Source organism: Cebus imitator, unplaced genomic scaffold, assembly GCF_001604975.1.
Source record: "Cebus imitator isolate Cc_AM_T3 unplaced genomic scaffold, Cebus_imitator-1.0 Scaffold79, whole genome shotgun sequence".
NCBI classification, from domain to species: domain Eukaryota; kingdom Metazoa; phylum Chordata; class Mammalia; order Primates; family Cebidae; genus Cebus; species Cebus imitator.
This window is the reverse complement of record NW_016107394.1, coordinates 340934-363138: the sequence shown is the minus strand read 5'-3', so window position 1 is coordinate 363138 and position 22205 is coordinate 340934. Positions and strand designations below refer to the sequence as shown.

General features: G+C 34.4%; 1 protein-coding gene across 1 annotated transcript; it reads right to left on the bottom strand.

Annotated features, from left to right (window-relative positions):
- Positions 1-16488: 16488 nt before the first annotated feature.
- Positions 16489-18823, bottom strand: LOC108307447 (olfactory receptor 51A4-like). Its single transcript, XM_017532811.1, has one exon. It carries the CDS (start codon positions 18679-18681, stop codon positions 17740-17742), a length of 942 nt encoding a protein of 313 aa, XP_017388300.1. The 5' UTR covers positions 18682-18823; the 3' UTR covers positions 16489-17739.
- Positions 18824-22205: the final 3382 nt, after the last annotated feature.

The following is a 22205-nucleotide window of genomic DNA, read 5'->3' as shown; positions in this document are numbered from 1 at the left end:
GTGTGTGCATATTCTAGCCCTGGCATCCCAACCAAGAAGAAGGTGGTGATTTCAACGTATGATGTGTTGATAATGGACATGATACATTCATAGGGATCTGCAATGAAACAAGAGTATATGTTAGCAAAATAAGAATATCTGAAAATTTAGTAGAAAGAAAAGCAGTGTAAAATTTGTGACTGCTTTTAGCGTTCTTTTGACAGAACAAAGCATTTATGTGTGTATCATAAGGAATAAAGAAGAATATTGCTTTAGGCTAGAAACTGTCTATATAATACATTGGGAAATTATTACTGGACATGTTTTTTCTATGGAAGAATCCAGGTTTAAATTTTGCAGTTAGTTATGCATCTGATTGTATTTTTCCTGTAAAATATTAGTAAATCCTAGTCAATTAACTGGATTCCTCAACTGATTATTGCTTTCTGATCTATGTTCTGATCCTCAGTTCTGTGTGATTAATTGCCAATAGTGGAGTTCAAGTGAAAGCCAAACAAATGAGAATATCGGGTACTTACCAGTGAGTGGATATGTGGGTGGGCACCTTTGATAAAATCTAAAGAATCCTGATATACAAACCCCAGGTACTGTTGAATTTGTTTGCCACAAAAGACTCCTCTTATTTCTTTTTACCTAGCCACTGCCTATGGGATCACAGAGATCTCTGGAGATTGCAGCCAAGCTGGATCTTTTCTGAAAATTAGAATAAACATTTGTGGATACAATAAATCTGCAGAGATAGTTGATACCAAGGAAACTAAAATATCTGGTAACATCTGTAACAAGGGACTATTTGTTTGGCAACAGGTCTTTAATGGCTGGGCATTAGAGAAACAGTAAATTATCTGCAAAAAGCTACTATATTTCTGATGGATAATTGACTTGTATATTACTCCTCTGCACAAGGCCAAGTCTAAGCAGAGATGCTATGAGTTGATTCTGCATTCAAGGAAGTCTTGCAGGACAAACATTCTAGGACACAATGTTTTATCCTAGACTTTATTCGGGATCCTGGATCCGTCTCATCAGTTCTTTTAGACATTACTAACTAAATATCCTTTAAAACCAACTTGCCCAACTTACACAAGTTTTTCTCCCTTCCCAAATCTACCTCTTTTAAGGGACCTATTACAGTAATAAGCCTTTAAGAATGTGCAAGCCAAAAATCTGAGCTCTTTTTCTTACATTTTAAACACAGTATTGACCAATATTTCTTAGAAAATTAAATTGTTTTACTTAGTGAGTTCCATTACCAGATAATGATTTTGCAACCTGGGATTTTTTGAGTAAGATTATCAACCTATATCTTTATCTTCATTTTACTAATGAAGAAAATTGTTCTCAAGGACATCATGTAGTCACAGAAGGGTTGTAAGATCACAGAAGGCTTGTAGAGTGGAGGTAAGACAGGAACTCAGGTCTGTTATGTTCCTGATAATTATGTACACAGCAGGCTGTCAACACAAGCAATATTTAAGGATGTATGAATTGCATGTGGCTGGAATTGTGTATTATTTTTAGCATTCTAAACAGACTACTAGTTGATTCTAGAGGGTAAGATGAAACGTTTAGTTCTACCATTGCAAATCTTTGCATTAGTGAAAATCGTGCTAGTATAGAGGAAATGAAAAGGCTCTTGAGGAGGAAAAAAACTGTATACTCAGTCCAATGAGTAAATAGTTGGTGGAAGGATATTAATATTTAGTTGACTAAAGAGTGGAAATATAAAAAGCATGACCTTATCTTTCCTATAAAACTCTTTTATTTATTGATTCATTGATTTTATTTTTTGAGATGGAGTTCTGCTCAGTAGCCCAGGTCAGATTGCAGTGGCATCATATTGCTTCACTGCAGCCTCTGCCTCTCAGGTTCAAACAATTCTCCTGCCTCAGCCTCCTGAGTAGCTTGATTACAGGCACACACCACCACACTCTGCTCATTTTTGTATTTTTGGTAGAGATGGCATTTCACCATATTGGCCATGCTGGTCTCAAACTCCTGCCCTCAAGTGATTGCTCACATCAGCCTCCCAGAGTACTGGGATAACAGGCATGAGCCAACATCCTAGCCATAAACTCTTTTAAATTGTGTGATAATTACTTCTTAATTGCAAATTGCGTACTGTTTGCATCTTCATTGAAAATAAGCCTCGCGGTGGCTCACGCCTGTAATCCCAGCACTTTGGGAGGCCGAGGCGGGTGGATCACGAGGTCAAGAGATCGATGCCATCCTGGTCAACATGGTGAAACCCTCTCTACTAAAAATACAAAAAATTAGCTGGGCGTGGTGGCGTGTGCCTGTAATCCCAGCTACTCAGGAGGCTGAGGCAGGAGAATTGCCTGAACCCAGGAGGTGGAGGTTGCGGTGGGCCGAGATCACGCCATTGCACTCCAGCCTGGGTAACAAGAGCAAAACTCCGTCTCAAAAAAAAAAAAAAAAAAAGAAAAGAAAAGAAAATAAGCCCCACTTGGTTATGTTGTCTATATTTCTCTTTTCACTCTTGCTTTTTCTCTGATCTTTCTCCATGTGCTTCTAACTAAAGAGACAGCAGATTGTTTTTTATTTGTGTGTGTGAAATTGCTTTGGCGAGGATATGTGTTCATTGGCTCAATGTTCAACTTTGTGGACCAAGTCAATTTGTTCCATGACAATGTAAAATAAGCTACAGTAAGATAGGTAGCACATTACTAGCATGATGGATGGCATATAGTAGCTTGTTTGTCGAATTAATAAACGATTGTGTTTTTTAAACTGGCACCATTTTTAACCTTTATTATTATTATCTTTCTTATTTTGCTAGGCTTGCTATGAAATAAAAGAATGGGTTATGGTAATTGTAAAAACTATTCACAACAATTTTTACATTGTAATCTAGTATGGATTGTCACAATTTACAAAATATATTTTGAAAGTGTTTGTATACTAATATTCTCTGTATATATAATACACACTTTCAAAATATATTTTGAAAGTGTATAAAGAGAATATAAGTATAAATAATAACTATAATAATAAAATGAGGGATACATACGTAATTATTGATACTTCATTCTAGAGATTTGAAGTATTTTCTTGTAAGAAATAAAATGTTGCAAATCAGTTGGGGTTTCTCTTGGCCCCATATAGTGAAATAATAGTGACTGGACGCATAACATACAGATGAGATACAGTGTCTATAGAGAAAATTATAGGTTAAAGTTATTTATTAGAAAATAAAAAATATAACTTCTATTTCAATAAGACAGCAAAAGAAGGAAAATTAAGCTCCAAGAAAAAATGAAAGAAATAAATTGATAAAATCACAAATGAATTAAATAGAAATATAATATAAAATAATGTCATCAAAGCAGAAATTTGATTCTTTAACAAGTTTAAGAAAAATCCATAAATAATTTAACAAAACTAAATGAATAAAGAGAGGAAACACTAAATTTATTTTAATAAAATCAGAGAATATAACTACAAATCTACAGACATACAGATAACAAGTAGATATAATAACTATAATAAATAACTTTTTTAGTAAATAATTATATAAAATGGTTAAATATTTAAAAATTCCCAGAATCCAGAATTTAAACAAGAAGAAAGGGAAAGATGAAAGTGCTATATCTCTTAGCAAAATTTAGTACATAGCTTAGAAATGAGCTCTGAAAGAAAACTTCAAGTCAATAGAGATTTGTATGTTATTTATTATGTATAAAGAAATGATGCCAGAATTATATATACCTTCCCAGAGAATAGAAAACTTCCTAATTTGTTTTGCGAATAATATCAGCCATTACATTAAAACAGCAAATTTCATTATGAGAAAAGGTAATTAATGATAAATATATCTTATGAACATAGATCTAAACATTTAATAAACAGCGACAGAATACAATGACCTATAAAGAGAATAATAAATCATGATCAAATCAGTTTATCTCAGGAACGTGAGATCAGTTTTCAGGAGTCATAAATGTGCTTCTCCACAGTGATAGAAAAAAGCAATAAAACCATGTAATTAACTCCATAGATAAAATTAAATTATTTTTCTCATAATATATTTGAGAAAATCAGAAATAGAAGAGTGTTACTTTGATTTGATAAAAAGAAGTATAAAAATACTGCAGGTAAAATCACATGCATTCCTATACACCAATAACAGACTTAAAGAGAGCCAAATCAAGAACAAACTTCCATTCACAATTGCCACAAAGAGAATAAAATACCTAGGAATACAACTAACAAGGAACATAAAGGACCTCTTCAAGGAGAACTACAAGCCACTGCTCAACGAAATAAGAGAAGACACAAACAAATGGAGAAACATTCCATGTTCATGGTTAGGAGGAATCAATATGGCCATAGTGCCCAAAGTAATTTACAGATTCAATGCTATCCCCATCAAGCTACCAATGACCTTCTTCACAGAACTGGAAAAAAACCACCTTAAGCTTCATATGGAACAAAAAGAGAGTCCGTATAGCCAAGACAATTCTAAGCAAAAAGAACAAAGTGGGAGGCATCACACTACCGGACTTCAAACTATACTACAAGACTACAGTAATCAAAACAGCATGGTACTGGTGCCAAAACAGAGTTATTGACCAATGGAACAGAACAGAGGTCTTGGAGGCAACACAAAATATCTACAACCATCTGATCTTTGACAAACCAGACAAAAACAAGCAATGGGGAAAGCATTCCCTGTTCAATAAATGGTGTTGGGAAAACTGGCTAGCCATGCGCAGAAAGCAGAAACTGGACCCCTTCCTGACACCCTACACTAAAATTAACTCCAGATGGATTAAAGACTTAAACATAAGACCTAACACCCTAAAACCCTAGAAGAAAATCTAGGCAAAACCATTCAGGACATAGGTGTAGGCAAGGACTTCATGACCAAAACACCAAAAGCATTGACAACAAAAGCCAAAATAGACAAATGGGACCTAATCAAACTCCACAGCTTCTGCACAGCAAAAGAAACAGTCATTAGAGTGAATTGGCAACCAACAGAATGGGAAAAAATTTTTGCAGTTTACTCATCTGACAAATGCGCTGATATCCAGAATTTACAAAGAACTAAAACAGATTTACAAGAAAAAAACTAACAAGCCCATCCAAAAGTGGGCAAAGGATATGAACAGACACTTTACAAAAGAAGACATACATGAGGCCAACAAACATATGAAAAAATGCTCATCATCACTGGTCATCAGAGAAATGCAAATCAAAACAACATTGAGATACCATCTCACGCCAGTTAGAATGGCAATCATTAAAAAATCTGGAGACAACAGATGCTGGAGAGGATGTGGAGAAATAGGAACACTTTTGCACTGTCAGTGGGAGTGTAGATTAGTTCAACCATTGTGGAAGACAGTGTGGCAATTCCTCAAGGACCTAGAAATAGAAATTCCATTTGACCCAGCAATCCCATTACTGGGTATATATCCAAAGGATTACCAATCGTTCTACTATAAAGACACATGTGTACATGAATGTTCATTGCAGCACTGTTTACAATAGCAAAGACCTGGAACCAACCCAAATGCCCATCGACGATAGAGTGGATAGGGAAAATGTGGCACATATACACCATGGAATATTATGCGGCCATCAAAAACGATGAGTTTGGGTCCTTTGTAGGGACATGGATGAATCTGGAAACCATCATTCTCAGCAAACTGACAGAAGAGCAGAAGATCAAACACCACATGTTCTCACTCATAGGTGGGTGTTGAACAATGAGAACACATGGACACAGGGAGGGGAGCACTACACACTAGGGTCAGTTGGGGGGAAATAGGGGAGGGACGGTGGGAGGTGGGGAGCTGGGGAGAGATGGCAAGGGGAGAAATGCCAGATGTAGGTGATGGGGAGGAAGGCAGCAAATCACACTGCCACGTGTGTACCTATGCAACAATTTTGCATGTTCTTCACATGTACCCCAAAACCTAAAATGCAATAAAATAAATAAATGGGAAAAATGAAATACTGCAGGTAACATTATTTTAATGAAAAAATGTTGGACACTGTCCCCATGAGGTGTGGAAAAGTCTAGGATATTCCTATCAGTGCTTACATTCAAAATTATACTAGATATTTAATGCAGTGTAGTACAGACACATAAAAAGACAGGAAAAGAATAAAAATTTGAAAGGATAAATACGCCCCTACTTGCAAATGATATGATTGTTTATATAAAAATTGTAAACATCAGGTGAATTCAGAAAAGCTGGCTGGATATAAGAACAATATAGAAAACTGAAAACTTAGCACACTGGAACATAATCTGATATTACTTCCTGAAATGCCATTTGTAATAGGCTCAGAAACATTAAATATATAAAAATAAATGAGAAAAAAATGCTAATGCAAGCTGAAAACTTAAAACATTGCCAAAAGCTTTAAGAAAACCTAAATTAATAACATACATATGTAAACATGACATATCTATGAGTTTTCCAACCAGTAAACATGACCAATTGGAAAACTATATTTTTAAGATGTTAATTCTTCCCAAAATAATGTATTGTAGCAGCACAATTCTAGTCAAATTATAGTATGTTTTATTATTAAAATTGACAAGACAATTTAAAAATTTATATGGAAATGCAAAAGACCCATTATAAGTAAAATGAGTAAAAAAATTGGTGTATTACAGCATTAGATTTCTAGTCTACTTCTAAAGCTACATTTGTAAAGTTGTTTGGTACTGACACAAGAAGAGAGAGATTAATGGAATATAACATATTTCAGACTTTTATACATACATATAGGTTAACTGGATTTATGACACTGACACAATTCAATAAGCAATAGACGGTATTTATGATAGAGCAATTTAAATGCAAGTAGAAAGAAAAAAATGTTGAGTTTTATCAAAACATTAATTTGAGTTGGACAATAGGCCTAAATATTACATGTAAAAGAAAAAATCTTGCAGAAAACATTATCGTAATATTTTCATGATCTTGGGATAACCATGGACACAATCCAGGAAAAAAGAATTCAATAATTAGAATTAGCTAATAGAAAGCCTTTCTATGATAAGACCAACCATTGGGAATAAATAATATCATCATATAGAATATTATTCAGCCTAAAAAAGGAAGAAACGCTGTCATGTGTTACAACAGGGATGGAACTGGAGAATATTATGTTAAGTAAAATAAGTCAGGAACAGAAAGACAAACACTACATTGTTCTCACCTATATGTGGAATCTAAAAACAATTGAACTAATAGAACACAGAACTCTTGAAGATTACCAGAGGATGAGGGATGGGGGGAGTCGGGAGATGGTAGTTGAAAGGTAAAAAATTACACAGGAAGAATAAATTTGACTGTTAGAACAATAGAACAGCATGCTGAATATAGCTAATAACTGACTACTTTGTATTTCAATATTTCTAAGAGTAAATTTTCAATGTTCTCATATAGAAAATATTCTCATTATATATATCTGAGAAATGACAGGTAGAGAACTACAAATAAGTAAATAAAGTTCAACAAAAAATAGACAATGCTCTTGACTGGCATTGTTCAATTTGCATTTGGGAAAATGCAGATTAATATCACAATAAGATACTATATCATACACATTATAGTGACTAACATTAAAAAGATTAGCAATCCCACATTTTGGTGAACATGTGGAGAACTAGAATGCTTACACTTTGCTATTAGGCGTGTAAATCAGTGGAAGTTCTTTGGTAATAAAGTTTGGCATTATCTTCTATATGTAAATTAATATCCACCCTATGACTTAAAATACCATTTCTAGAAAAATTAGCTCTTGTTTCAAGCAAATACATTCTAAGAATGTCTATAGGAACTTAATAGCCAACATTTGCAAATGACTCCAATATTCATCAGCATATGAATGGGTAAAATTGACTTATGTATTCTGATTTAAATGACTATGACATTAAACTGAATATCTCAACTTTTGAAAGCTCCCTGGGTGATTCTAATGTCTTACCAAAATTGAAATGTAACATTTTCATGGCTCCTGAATAAGTGCTATTATTTTAGATGGCATATTTTTGTGTACCTGTCTGTCTGTGATGAATTGATTTCTCCGTGAGTCACAATTACTGCTAGGTACATTGATTCTTAATCACCAGTGTAGTAGAACAATGTATGCTTTTTAAAGCGCTACCAATGAAATCTCTACAGGCTGTTATATAAACTTATTTCTTATATATTGGGAATATAGTGGCATTCATTAAATGGATAATCACATTTTGTAAATAATATTTTTGTTATTATTATTTCTCACTGAAGTCATTCTGCCATTCCTGGCTGTTCTAGTAGGTAAATATTGATTGTTTGTATTTATTTTTATTTATTTATATTTGTGCTGTTTATTCCTGTCTGATACCATCCCTTCAACCTTTCTGGGAAGAGAATGTTCTTTTTAATATATCACAGTCATAGAGATAAGGATTGTGGCACAGAGATCGGCATATGAACCAATTGTCCAGTCACATTAAGTTCTTATCCTTGGTATAGTGATCACTTTTGCTTAGAATATTAAGAAAGCTGTTAGTCACTTTTATTTTAAGTGGATCTGAGAGTGACAGTTCTCTCTCCTCTCTTCGTTGAGAGATAGGAAGTGCTTTATTGCTTATTTCTCCATCCACCATTTACACACTACATGTCTCAGCTTTATTCAAAATACTTATGGAAACATAATAGATGAAGCATGGAAGTTAGTGGTAATAACAACTTCTTTCCAGTACTTAAGTGTGCTGTAGCTCCCAAGGTTCCTACAACTTTTACTTCATGTGTGTCAGTCATTATTATATTTTGCCTCAGAATGTTTTTGCTTTTTTAAGATAATACTGCGTTTGCTGTTGTTTGCAATGCAGGGTCTATTATATTAATATAGACTTTTTGATTTTCAAAAATTTAGTGTTGATTAGACAAATTAATGTTTACTGGATAGGGGTCTAACATTCACTCAGATAACTTTTAGTAGAGACCTGACAAGATTCTGACTATAAATACACCATTACTTCATTTATTTTTTGATTCCTGTATACTATTTGTGCTTGCTTTTATTTTGTTCTGTCCCAAGTAATTAATTTGTAGAACAATTGAAGTCTACATTAATGGGGTTTCCCAGACATACTCTAATTGAATATTTGACTTCCATATCAAACATTTTGTTTACATATTAAAAACTGGCTACCATCACGAAGCTTTTAACAAACATGCAATAAATATGTTGCAGGCACTTTATGAGCACTGACAAAGATAGAAGTTGAAAGCTGTGTTTTAAATCACTCGCATATTGATTTACAATACATACAATAAAGAATACTGTTGTTTAAGGCTGTAACAGTGGCAAATAGAGGATTTTGTGCAGACTTATATGAGGAGCAGTATGCATCTAAAGAAGGTAATTTATGGAATCTATTTGCGATAATGAAAAATATAAATGAATAAAATATTTGCTTATCTAATATTTTTTGTTTGATTTTAATTGTGTTATGCATATGAGCCTTAGGGCTTCAAACATGTTTTGAAGCAATTTAGGAAAGGGGCATTTTTAATAGTTTATTTGAATTGCTTATGATTGACACATAAACACACAATAGAACATTAGGAGATGCTGACTGTGTGTGTGGGTGAGTATATGTGCTTAATCTTTCAGCACACTTAAGTCACTGCTTATCATACCTGAGTTAATTAGAGCCATGATTCTTTTTTCCTAAATAAGCATATTATTTTTTAAGGAATAGTATTTTGAAAATGTATTCAATCCTAAGAAGGGCTATATTCTGTGGGCAAGACTATTATATTTGTATAACTAGTGGCATACAATGATAAAAAAAATTTAAAAAGTGGAAATCTTATTTATAAGCATATCATTCCATGCCTAATTTGCAAGAAATCCAATCTAGATTGCTCTTGCTGCTTATTTAAATAAATGGCTTAAAATTTGATGAACCTACTGAGTATGGGTAGCGACTCTTTGTATTCAGTTTCTATTCTTTGCTATTCTTGGATCCCTCCTTTTTTCTTATGAAATTGCAAAATGAGCTGAGTTTCCATAAATCTTTATCCCATAATTTTGCCAGAATCAAATTTCTAATCTGACTCTTCACAGAGTATACAATGGGATTCATTGAATGGGAAAACAAAAGGAACATATCAACTATTATGAGCCTAATAACTGGAGAAACATTTTTTGCAAAGCAATGAAAGGCAACCAAGATGATGAGAGGCACAGAGAAGATAAGCACAGCACAGATGTGACAGATGCAAGTGTTGAGGACCTTTAGATGACCCTCGTGAGAATTAATGCTCGTAACAATTTTCAGGACAAACATGTAAGGCACAGAAATGCATACCAAGTAAAATACAGATTAAAAAAAAAGCCACACACGCGAATAAAAAAAGCCATAGATGGTATTGACCTGTTTTTAGAACAGGTCAGCTTCATGACATCCTGGTGAAGGCCGTAAGAGGGAGATAAAAGGCTTTTCTTACAGAATTTCAGCCTCTTTAGAATAAAGGGGAAAGCAAATAAACAGACATGATAAAATACTGATGACTCCATAGCTGATAATACATGAATGAAAAACTCCTGAGCAAAGCAGGTATCAGAAAATTCCTATCGTATTGAACATGAAGATTCTCAACATAGTTGGAAAAGAGGGGATAGACAGTCCCAGGTCAGAAAATGCCAGCATGGAGAGGAGATAATAGGCTCATGCAGGGAGGTCTCTGGTTTTAAGTGAAAAAGGATGGTGCAGTTCTCCAGCATGGTAACGAGGTACATAAGGCAAACAGGGGTGGAGACCCAAATGTGGGGATGTTCTGTCCCTGGGATCCCAATCAGAAGGAAGGTAGAGATTTCCACTTCAGAGATATTGAAGGTGGTTATTGCAGGAATATGGGGGAATCTGTATGTGGGTCTCAGAGTGGGCTTCCTGCAAGGGCATAAATAAATCTAAGTATGCATTAATTATCTGGTTGGTATAAATCTTGGGAGTGTAGCTATTCCCCTATAATAATTCTTAGGCTAAAACAAAATATTTTATAAAATTTAAACAGGTAATATCAAGACCCATATAATAAAGAGTGCAATAAACCCATGAAAATGTATTCATCTTTACAAGTAAGTGTCAATAGACAGATATAAATATTACAAATGCTTTTCCCGGACTCAGTATACAGGAAGGAAACAGCGAAAATTTTAGTCTTACTTCATACAGCATGTTTTGTTAGGACAGTAACATTCTAAGCTTGGAAATTGTATAGTTAAATATAGGATCAAATAAGGACACCCATTTACTGCAATGCATAGATAGTTATCAAAAAGTGTTAACTTTAACAAACCATATTCTTTAAAAAAATTTTGACTGGGACAGTTGAATCTACATCAAAAAGAATAAAGTTGCCTGCCTCACACCTTACAAAAAATCATTGCAAAATATATTATAGACGTAAATATAAGAGCTAAAACAATAAAGCCCCAAGAAGAAAACATAGGAGGTAAATATTTGTGGCCTTGGATTACACAATAAATTTTTGCACTTGACACTAAAAGTACAAACAAAAAATACATAAATTAGACTCTGTGAAAATTAAAAACTTTTGTGATTTGAAAGACATCATCAAAATGTGAAAAAAAAACCCTACCTATTGGGAACTACGTTTATTAATTGAGTGAGAAATCAACCTGTATACCATACCCCAGTGACATACAATTCACCCATGTAATAAACCTGCACTTGTATCCCCTGAACCTAAAATAAAATTTGGAAAAAACAAACAAACAAACCAATATAATTAATTTTAAAATAAAAGAAATAGAGAAGACAACTCACAGAATAAAAGTATTTGCAAATCATATATCTGGACTTGTATCAATAATTAATAAATAATTCTTGCAACTCTACCATGAATATAAAAAGTCTTCAACATTTTTAGTTATTAAGAAAATGCAAGTCAAAACCAAAATGAAATACCACTTCATGCACATAGAAAGGGTACCAAAAAAAAAAAAAATGAATACCACAGCCTGGATGGCATCAACAACAGAAATTTATTTGTTCACAGTTCTGGGAGCTATAAGTCCAACATCAAGGTGTCATTAGGTTTGGCTTCTTCTGAGACCTCTCTTGTTGGCTTGCAAGTAGTCGCTTTCTTACTGTGTCCTCACGTGGTGTTTTCTCTTTGTGGCTGTGTCATTGGTATCTCTTTATGCATCTCAATCTCCTTTTACAAGGATACCAGTAAGGTTGGATTAAGACCTACTCTAAGGGTCTAATTTTAACTTAATTACCTCTTTGAAGACCTTCTCTCCATATACAGTTTACATTCTGTTCTCAATATTAGTGATTCTATATTTTCTTTTTGAGGGGGAGAGGGCACAATCATCGCATGGCATAAGGGAAATTAGGAAATACTTCAAGACAAATGAAAATGAATATAAAACCCCTATCAAAATATATGAGATGCAGTAAAGCTACTATTCAGAGAAATCTATACTTACAATATCTAAGTTAGAGAGAAAAAAGATCTGAAATGAATAACCCAAATGTATGTCATAAACTAGAAAAAGATCAATTAAAATCCAAAATTACCATAGTAAAGAAAATAATAAAAATGGTAGCAGAAACGAATGAAGTGAAGTACAGAAAACATTACATGTAAAATAAAAAAAAATCAAAAGTTAATCTCTGGAAAATTCCAACAAAATTAACAAACTTTAGCTCAGTTAACCAAAAACTGAAGAAGTCTTAAGTTACAAAAATCAGAAATGTAAAAAGACACAACTGACTTTACAGATATAAAAAATTATAAAAGAATACTATGAATAATTGTATACCAACAGATTGGATAATCTAGATAAAATAAACAAATTTCTAGAAACACATAAATTACTAAACTCACTCAAGAAGAAATGGAAAATCACAACAGAACTATAACAAGCAAGAGAGTTGAATCATTAGTTTAAAAAAAAAAAAAAAATCAAACTCATAGAAGTAGAGAGTAGAATGATAGTTACTAGAGAGTAGGGGATGAGCAGATAGGGAGATGTCGGTTAAAGGGTACTAAGTTTTAGTTAGACAGGAGGAATAATCATAAAACATAATATATAAATGGAACTTTATAAAAATTAAGTAGTTGGAAATAATACTCCCAAGTCATTGGGAACAATGTCAATGAAAATTGATATAAATTTCATGTATACAGAATCTTTTATACCAACACTTAGCAAAGAGGCCTTTGCTGTCCCTTAACCATGTGCAAGATAGCAAATTTTATGTGGTTTTTATGTTAATGTTTTAATTTCCAAAACATGTACATTTCCTTTAGGAACATTTTAAATTAGACAATCAATCTAGTCATCCTTACCCCCAAATTACATATCCAGACTTAGTAAAAACTTTTTCTTTTAATGTTAATTTGGGGTCAAAGGAGTTCAAAGTATACCAACCTATTCCTGTTGCAATCTGTGCCTTCCTATCATTTAAGGTATTCGTGTAAACCCTTGGAAAATGTTAACTAAATATACTGACAGAAGATTTAAACCCTCTTTTATATGCAATACTTGAAAATAATGTTATTTAGTCCATGACTAACAAGCTGAGAAGAGACACAGGATATATAAAAATGAACCATTTTATACTGCTTTTGCCAGCATCAACTGCTGCCTTACTTCTACATTACCAAGTGAAAGATTAACAGGGATTAGAAAATGAGCACATTGATTCTCAGGATATGGTGCATAATAAGGGGATGTTCTCAGAACAACACAAAATAATCTCTAAATTAATTTAATGCTTGACAAATGAAAGTTTGAGGGAGATCCATAGCTATTAAGCAAAATTCTTATAAATTAGAAACATAATCTGCAAAGGGATTACCAGTCATTTAGAAAGGCTGCTTGGCAATTATGAATATATGTGGCACACAATGCATTGGCATATGTTTTGAAAATAGATTTCTTACTTGGCACCCAGACCTCCCATTGTCGAGCATGCCTGATATTATACATCCACAGTCATTAGTAGGGCTATTCAAAGAGGTTAAAACATGAAAATAACTTGCAAATCATCATTTGGCATCTACACTGCATATAAATTGAAATGATATGCATGGCCAAATTAGTATTTTCTGTCTAATTATTTGGGTGCTAAAACAAAATATGCTTAATGTGGACATGTAGACAAAATATAAATAATTAAGCTGTAAATGGATCCTGATTTCAGAGCTTTTGACTAAAGGAGTTTTAAATCACACTCATGCTATTCTGAGAGCTACTAAAAATTTCCATAGGATGCTTAATTTTCAAATCACTAGGCCTTTTTAATATTGCATAGTGAGGTAATATTCAACATCACTGCTGTACTAATAATGTGATGGATGTCCAGTCAGAAAAACAGATAAAAAGGGAAAAGGAGGCATTCAAAGAATAAACCCAACACATATGTTCCACTCATTATTACAGGAAATAAATTCTGACCATTTATTCCCAGTGACTCACAATTAGTCTGATTTTCATTAATGAGTTCATCAACATTAGCTACTTTTATTTCACATAAGACTGTTATGTAAAATTATGGTTTTTGACCTACTTTAATTATGATAATTTGATTATGGGATCCAACACCAATAGAGAGGTATGAGTCCTTCAATTAATTAAATTATTTCTCTTTGACTCAAGTTACATAGCTTTCATTGTCAGTAAGAGATTGCCCAACTAACCACTGCATAAACATGTCTGAAGCTAGTGGTTCATGTGGTTCTACAAAAGGTTCTCTTCTTCCTTTATTCTTATTTTTTTTTTTTTTTTTTTTTNAAAAAAAAAAAAAAAAAACGCACAAATAATAACAATAACAATGGTTGGCAAGGATTTAAAGAAATTTGAACTCTCCTATATTTCTGGTAGGATTGTAAATTGGTTTACCATCTTTGGAAAATATTTTGCCAGTTTCACAAAATTTCAAACGTATACTTATCATATGACACAGGAATTCCGCCTCTATGTATATTCCCAGGAGCTCAGAAAACGTATGTCCACAAAAAAACTTGTACATCGCCCGACTAATCATTGAGTAAAAAAATGCATACGTTGTTGTGTGCATATAGAATGTACTATAATTTTGTAATAAAGATGAGTGAAGTACTAATGTATGTTACAACATGAATGAACCTTGAACACATTATGTTTAGTGAAAGAAATTAGTCACAAAAGATGACATATTGCATTATTCCATTTATAGGCAAATCTATAGAGACAGAAAATAGATTAATGTATTTTAGAGAGGGAGGAAATGGGTGAATGAAGAATGACTACTGCTGTATGTGGAGTTTCTTTTAAGGTTAATGAAACTTTTATAATATTAGGAAGCAGTGATAGTTGTATATCACTATGTGCATATACCAGAACACATTAAATTGTATACTTTTGGGCAAACTACAGAATGGGAGAACTATTTTGCAATCTATCCATCTGACAAAAGGCTAATATCCAGAATCTACAAAGAACTTAAACAAGTGTACAAGGAAAAGCAAACAACCCCGTCAAAAAGTAGGTGAAGTATATGAACAGACACTTCTCAAAAGAAGACATTTATGGCCAAGAAACGTATGAGATAAAAAGCTCATCATCACTGCTCAGCCATCTTGATGATGCATATCCAGTTTGGGGAGATCTTTAGTTTCCCAAAGAGGCCATTAAAGTTCCAAATCGTCTTCAGCCACATTATGATGACAGGAAGTGAATGAATAGACTTGCTTGAGCATATAGTCAGCAAATGTTAAAGAGGGGAATTTCAATTGACTGAGAAATTCCCATTAGGAAAAGAAGAATCAAATGGAAATCATAAAATATTCTCACAAACAGTCATGAAAAAAATTTGAGTCCACAAATCAGGAAATAAATATTAATTAAAATAAGGAGCCAGGAAGAACATATAGCCCAAAAGTTAAGGAATAATCCCCACTCAAGACAGAACCAGGAAGAAAGACTTCTAGCCTAGTAGTTACCTGAAAGACTGAGCCTGGGCCTCTTACTCAGTTTCTGCTTACCTAGAATTGTAGCACAGCTTCCTGAGTACACACAAACCCTTAAGAATCAATTCTGTCCTTACTGTTCTTCATGGGCTAGCATGTACATAGGGTCCTGAGTGAGAAGTCTGGGGGTCCAATGATTAAAGTGATTTTGAGTCACGGTACCTCAAACATTAAAGAAAAAATTACTTATGATGCTTAAAGAACAGTAAGAAAATCTTTATTAAGGGAGAGTATAATGATATTTACAGGGGTTTTTTGTAGGGGAGAGAGATTGGGCTCAACTCTAAATCAACAGTGAAAGGTAAGAATTTATGGCCAAGCAGTAAAGGTAGGGGCACAGGTTATTGAATAGAAAATTATTAAGAGGAAATATCAAGAGTAGTGAACATTTTAGCTCAACTGACATAGTCTGTTTCGTGTTGCTATAAAGGAATATCTCAGTCTGGGTATTTTGTAGCAAAATAGGTTTATTTGGCTCACAGTTCTGCAGGCTGTACAAGAAACATGACACCAATACCTAGTTCTGATGAGATCCTCAGTAAACCTCCACTCACGGTGGAAGGGGAAAAGGGAGAAGGCATCACACAGCAAGAGGAAGGAAACAAGATAAAAGGAAAGAGGAAGAAGTAGCCAGGCTCTTTTCTAACAGTTCCTCCAATCTCATAGGAACAAAGAGTGAGAAATAACTCAGTTCTGCAAGAACGCCATCATGCCGTTCATGAGGGATTCACCCACATGACCCAAACACCTCCACACTAGGCCAAATCTACAACATTGGGGGTTAAATTTTAACATGAGATTTGGAGGGGACATATGTCCAAAGTATATAATTGACCTAACAGGATTCTTTCTAATAGAAAGTCAGGATTATCAGACATCAAGTGGGAATAGTAGAATATAAGGAACTCAATTGGACATCTCGAGTAATCAGATATGTAGGGGGAGGGGCTTTGGTTAAACTGATCTAGCATGACTCTTGCTAAAACTGAACAATATGAAGATGAATATGAAGGCCAAGGACAAGTTGAGAAGAGATTTCAGAGGAATCTGGGTAGAGGAGAGTCTTTGTTGTTAGGTAAAATTCCCATTGAAATGTCAAAGACAGGAATCTGTCACCTTAGAAGACGACATTTGAATGCTCAGGAAGAAAATATTAAATTAAATAAACAAGTAAATAAAGACAATATTTATTTTATTTTTGTAAACTTTTCACGTATGCACATTAGCTTGTTTGAATGGTTTCATGTGCAATAGTGTCATTGCCTATCTTGTTTTAGTTCCTAAGTACATGCACATAACTCAAAGATGTCGAAAATATGTGTTGAAAAGAAGTATTTTAAATAAAAAAGTAGTCTTTGATCACCTCAGATCACTGTCCGGTTGTCATGTAAGTATATACCATTAATATTCAAATTAACCTATAGAATATTCTTTTAATCATTATGAAAATGACAAGAATATATTGTGTTCACAGGAGAGGTAAAGCAAGCTGCATAACAGTGAAACCCGGGAATACATTTTAATTACATCAGAGCCTCAAGCCTAAACACTGAACCAACAGAATTGTAAGTTTGATTCTTTAATCCTAATAAACATATTGAGAAATTATATTGTAAAGTGGTTAACATAGCATGTTTCCTTATTGATCTATTCTGCTTGTTTTCTTGACGTTGACATTGGGCATTCACGCAGTTACTCATCTCCTTCAGCTTTTCTTCTGGCACAGTTTTTGTAAAACAAGATTTCTTATCTGTGGGCTCTTCACACAGTATACAAAGGGGTTCATCAATGGAGGCACCAGCAGGAAAACGTCAGCTATGAGGATCCTAATGACTGGGAAACTGTGTTTGGCAAACCGGTAGATGACAGCTAGGGAGATAATGGGCACATAGAAGATGAGCACAGCACAGACGTGGGAAACACATGTATCAAGGACCTTGAGCCTTTCCTTTTGTGATGCTATGTTCAACACTGCTTTCAGTATCAACATGTAGAACGTGAAAATAAATGTCAAGTCTAGGATGGCTGTGAGAGCCACAAATAAGCCATAGATGATGTTGACCTTGTTGTCAGAGCAGGCCAGTTTCATCACATCTTGATGGAGGCAATAGGATTGGGACAGTAGGTTCTTCTTGCAGTATTTTAGATGTTTTAGAGTGAAAGGAAAGGGGAGGATCAACAAAACATTTTTGAGAGAAAAAGCAAGCCCAATTTGAATGACTCTGGCACTGGTAAGGATGGAAGTATATCTCAGGGGGTTGCAGGTGGCAATAAAGCGATCAAAGGACATTATAAGAAGTACAGATGACTCCATAGCTGAGAATCCATGAATGAAAAACTCTTGAGCAATACAGACATCAGGGGAAATTCCTCGAGCATTGAACAGAAAAATCCTTAACATGGTAGGGAGAGAGGAGAGGGATAGTCCTAGGTCAGAGAGAGCCAACATGGAGAGAAAATAGTACATGGGCTCATGCAAAGAAGGCTCTGTTTTTATAAAAAATAGAATGGTACAATTCCCAACGATGGTAACAGTGTACATGAGACATATGGGGATAGAGATCCAAATGTTGGCATGTTCCATGCCTGGGATCCCAACCAAGTAGAAAACAGAGATTTCCATTTCAGAGGTGTTGCGAATGGACATCCCAATGTGTGAGGGAAAAGATGAGAAGCTCAGAAGAGGTGTTCTGTAGAAGTAATAAGTAGATTGGCTCAAATGCCTGGCTCAGTCCTGTTGAACTCATTAAGGTCTTATAACACCAGGTATATAGACAAAATTCTTAGACACAAACCTAAAAGGAGAAATAAATAGGTAGAATCAACTAAAAACAAACTGGGAGAGAAATAATGCAAATTGATATCAAAATCTAATTTTAAAATAGATACAGATTAGAACAGATACAAGTCCTATACAAGGGCTACTGATCAACTGAGATAATTATATATACAAATATTATCTAAGTCAAAGACTTGAGACTCCTGCTTTTTAATATAAATATTGCAATATATGTCCTGTTTATGAATTTGTTTAAAATTTCTGTCATAAAAATTTAGCTGAAAAGAATTTGTTTAAAATTTTGTTAAAAATTTATAACAATTTCTTTAAAAGTTCAAAGCATTTACATAAAATTCAGAAAAAGAGACATATATGTAGTGTCTTCTATGTAAACATAGGTTTTCTTTTCCTTTCCTTAAATCTTCTTTTATAATTCTCAAAAATATGTTGTTATTTTTATAGAGGATTTTACCAAATTTATTTTTAGATCATTATGATTTTATTGCTTTTGTTTACAGAATCATTCATCCTGTATTATTTTCTATTGTTCTTACTGATTACTGATCACATAGAGAAACAACATAAATTTTTGTTGTCAAAGTCTATCATTCAATGCTCTTCTTTCTCTCTTTGTTTCTTTCCTCGCTACCAAAGATTTCTGAATGCTTCTGCATTGTCTTCTTAACTCGTTATACACCTTTGTAAAGAAATTCTAGGAAGGATTTGTATGTGGCACATATACATCGTGAAATATTATACAACCATAAAAGGAATAAGATCATGTCCTTTGCAGGGACATGGATGGAGCTGGAAGCCGTTATCTTCAGCAAACAGATACAGGAACAGAAAACCAAACACCACTGTTCTCACTTATAAGTGGGAGCTGAACAAAGAGAATGTATGGACACGGGGAGAAGAAAAATACACACTGGGCCTTGTCAGGGGTTGAGGTGGAGGAGGGAGAGTATTAGGACAAGTAGCTAATGCATGCTGGGCTTAATACCTAGGTGATGGGTTGATAGGTGCAGCAAAGCATCCTGGCACACTTATGAAACAACCCTGCACGTCCTGCACATGTACCCTAGAACTTAAAATAAAATAACATTTTTTTTAAAATGCCAGGAAATTCTGGATTAAATAATAAATTATATGCAACAAACAAACAAAACACAATAAAGAAAATCAGGCAAGTGTTAAAATAATATTTGCCTAGAGTTTTGAAGATCCTTACACAAAATCAGAAGAGGGCAATGAATAAATTTTTATTACTGTGACTAATACCAGTATGATGGCTGTCTGCCTTAAACACTAATCCAGTTGTGTCAAGTGGCCCAACTACCAACTGAGGGCTGTATCTGTTAAGCCTAGGGTCCCCTAACTCCCAAGTGTTGCTTCTGTTGTTAATCTGAAAGAAATGAGATTGAGTCTTTAATGGAAAACTGAAGATGTGTTCTAACAGGGCTTGCGAGATTGTTATTTGCTTATTTGATCCATATGACTGAATAGAGTTATTGGAGGTTCTTTCCCTCCAGGACAGAGGTTCAAAGTGTATTTATTGTTAAAATTGTTAAGCTAAGTGAATTGTTTGAGAAGAATTGGCACTTTTGCTGCTTGGGACCCTTGTGCCTGGCTTGTGTACGAAACATAGCCAGTTCAGGCCTCACTCTCTCAGCTTTCTCTGTCACTGACATCATCTCCCTTTCATGCAGTTCCTCCTGTGGATATATGAAGATACCATTCCTCTTTTGATTTCCCCCCAAAATGTTCTCTAGCAACCATTCTCCCAAAACTTTAGGTTGCCAAGATGTTGGTATTGTTTTTGGCATATAGTAACTGCTTTAATATCTCTGAATCATTTAATCAATGTACACATTTTAAAATCTGAGTTTTAAATCCCTTCATATTCAACCCAGCTAATAACTTTAAACTCATACCAGCCCTCTTTTTATTATTTTTTTATTTTTTTGAGACGGAGTTTTGCTCTTGTCATCCAGGCTGTAGTGCAGTGGTGCAATCTTGGCTCACTGCAACCTCTGCCTCCTGAGTTCAAGAGATTCTCCTGTCTCAGCCTCACAAGCAGCTGGGATTACAGCACCCGCCACAACGCCCAGCTAATTTTTTTTTTTTTTTTTTGTAGAGATAGTGTTTCACCATGTTGGTCAGGGTGGTCTCAAACTTCTGACCTCAGGTGATCCACCTGCCTCGGCCTCCCGAAATGCTGGGATTACAGGCGTAAGCCACTGCACCTGGCCGCCAGCCCTGTTAATAGTATAAAAAAGTATTTCGTAATCAGTCAGGAAAATTAGGGTATAAAAATTTCTTTCTTTAGAAAATGCCATTCATTTCTGGAAGAAAATTATTTTGCCTTAAAATATGTTACTTTTAGAGACTCTAAAGGAAAATAGAACACCACACAGTTGTCTAGTTTATAAAAATGCAAAAAAGTTGAAGTAACAGACATGGAATGCCTTTAAAAAATGAAGTTAAAATAAAACCTGGAAACCATCATTCTCAGCAAACTGACACAAGAACAGAAAATCAAACACCACATATTCTCACTCTTAGGTGGGTGTTGAACAATGAGAACATATGGACACAGGGAAGGGAGCATCACACACTGGGGTCTGTGGGGGGGAACCAGGGGAGGGACAGTAGGGGGTGGGGAGTTGGGGAGGGTTAATGTGGGGAGAAATGCCAGATATATAGGTGATAGGGAGAAAGGCAGCAAACCACATTGCCATGTATGTACCTATGCAACAATCCTGCATGTTCTCCACATGTACCCCAAAGCCTAAAGAGCAATAAAAAATATTTAAAAAATTAAAAAATAAAAAAACGTTCAATATTTATATGGAAGTTCTTAAATGAGGTTATCATGTTCTTTATATTAATAGTATAATGATGTTTAATGTTGTCAGGATGGTGTTATGAAGATTGTTTCAAACCTCGAGTATATGTTGAAATGGAAGCAAGCATTAAATGGTAAAATCGTAACAGCTTATTAAGGATAAAATACCCATCTTAATGCTCTTGATTAACGAGACTTACAATTGGAACATCAGGGTTTTCAGGTACTTACAAAGATCATACTTGGTCTATACTTCGAGGTAAAAAGGAGTTGAACCCAGGATAAAGCCACTCCAATCCAAGCTGCTAGGCATATGTATTGACCTTGCAGGTCTGACCCTAGTCCATCTACCCTGGTGCCTTTTTAGTGGAACAAAGTCCTCTGAGGATGACAACTCAGGAAGCAAGACCCCGAGGGATTAAAAAACCCACAGGTTTCTTTTTGTCCCCCACAGGTGAGTTTTAAATAACAGTGGACTCAAAAATAATCTGCTGAATTGCTATTCTGCATATAAATTAGCCATTGAGGGTTAATATCCTATGAG